This window comes from Arachis ipaensis, chromosome B10 (assembly GCF_000816755.2).
Source record: "Arachis ipaensis cultivar K30076 chromosome B10, Araip1.1, whole genome shotgun sequence".
Lineage (NCBI taxonomy): Eukaryota > Viridiplantae > Streptophyta > Magnoliopsida > Fabales > Fabaceae > Arachis > Arachis ipaensis.
This window is the reverse complement of record NC_029794.2, coordinates 126,587,351-126,588,509: the sequence shown is the minus strand read 5'-3', so window position 1 is coordinate 126,588,509 and position 1,159 is coordinate 126,587,351. Positions and strand designations below refer to the sequence as shown.

The following is a 1,159-nucleotide window of genomic DNA, read 5'->3' as shown; positions in this document are numbered from 1 at the left end:
CAGTGTATCATGATGGTAAACTGAAAATTAGCTCTAGAGCATACGACAAGGAACCATTCAAAAATAAGAAATATGAGAACCAAATTAAGCAAGAAAAAGTACAGGACTATTGTGTATCAGTTAGTATCTCAGCCTTTGGAAACAGAACCAGCACCAGAATTCAATTGGCAATTTTTTCCAACTTCTGCACAAATCACTATTTGAGACTAAAAATTATATTGAAAAATAACTCAAAAGGATTTTACGAAGCATATTAAAATGAATTGAAATTCAATTGCCATTCTACTATCCATGCCTACATGATATGGTGTGCATATTGAAATCCAAACACACTAATCTTCTGAGTGAGAGGGCTTACTTTAGCTTAAATTGTAGTGGGGAAAAAATCCCCTCAAAAACTCCAGCAATAATATATTTTTTTATCATTCATTGTTTTAAACACAAGATAAACTAATCCAATGACTAACTTAGCATATTAAATATAATAAATATGAATATAAATATATCTAGCATAAGAGAATTTTACCAAATCAACAATCTCCTGGAAATGAACAGAAACCCCTGCACTGTCCAAATTCTGGTGATTGGTTGAATTATGAATAAGCTCAGATACTTTGTTCAAACGCATCTGCAAGCATAACGACCAAGACAAAATAATAATAAAATTTAAAAAAAAAAACAAGGACAAAAAAAGGAAATTGAGTTAATCAGCACAAACAAAAACACTCGGGAAAACAATCCAGAAATATCACCTGCTTCGCTCGCTTCCCGAAGACGAACAGCATTGCGTCAATGACGTTGCTCTTCCCGCTCCCGTTGGGTCCAACCACCGCCGTGAAGCTCTTAGCTCCAAAACAAACCGTTTAGCAGAGTAGCACACTCAATTTTCAGAGCAACCGAAGTGACTAAAATCAAAAGCAAGGAGAAAAAGAAAAAGAAAAACCCTAACCTTGTGGAAAGGACCAACGCGTTGTTCTCCAGCGTAGGACTTGAAGTTCCGCATCACCATTTCCTTGATGAAGAGCCTCGGCCGAATCGACCCTCCCGCCGCCGATGACTCGTCGTGCTGCTCCATTATGCTCAGTCCGAGTCAACTCGGAAGCGCTTTCCGAGTTTTTGATCTCCGAAATTGTCTGAAAATGAAAAAGATTTTGGAGCC

General features: G+C 37.5%; 1 protein-coding gene across 1 annotated transcript in view; it reads right to left on the bottom strand.

The window, feature by feature from the left end:
- LOC107623075 (structural maintenance of chromosomes protein 4) overlaps positions 1–1,159 on the bottom strand; it is a 9,601-nt gene extending 8,442 nt beyond the window's left edge. Inside the window, exons 1-3 of the mRNA XM_016325216.2 lie at positions 950–1,159; positions 753–842; positions 527–628 (exon numbers count right to left, since the gene is read on the bottom strand). Coding sequence (XP_016180702.1) covers positions 527–628; positions 753–842; positions 950–1,075 — 318 coding nt within the window. The 5' untranslated portion in view covers positions 1,076–1,159. The remainder of the gene's footprint in view (positions 1–526; positions 629–752; positions 843–949) is intronic.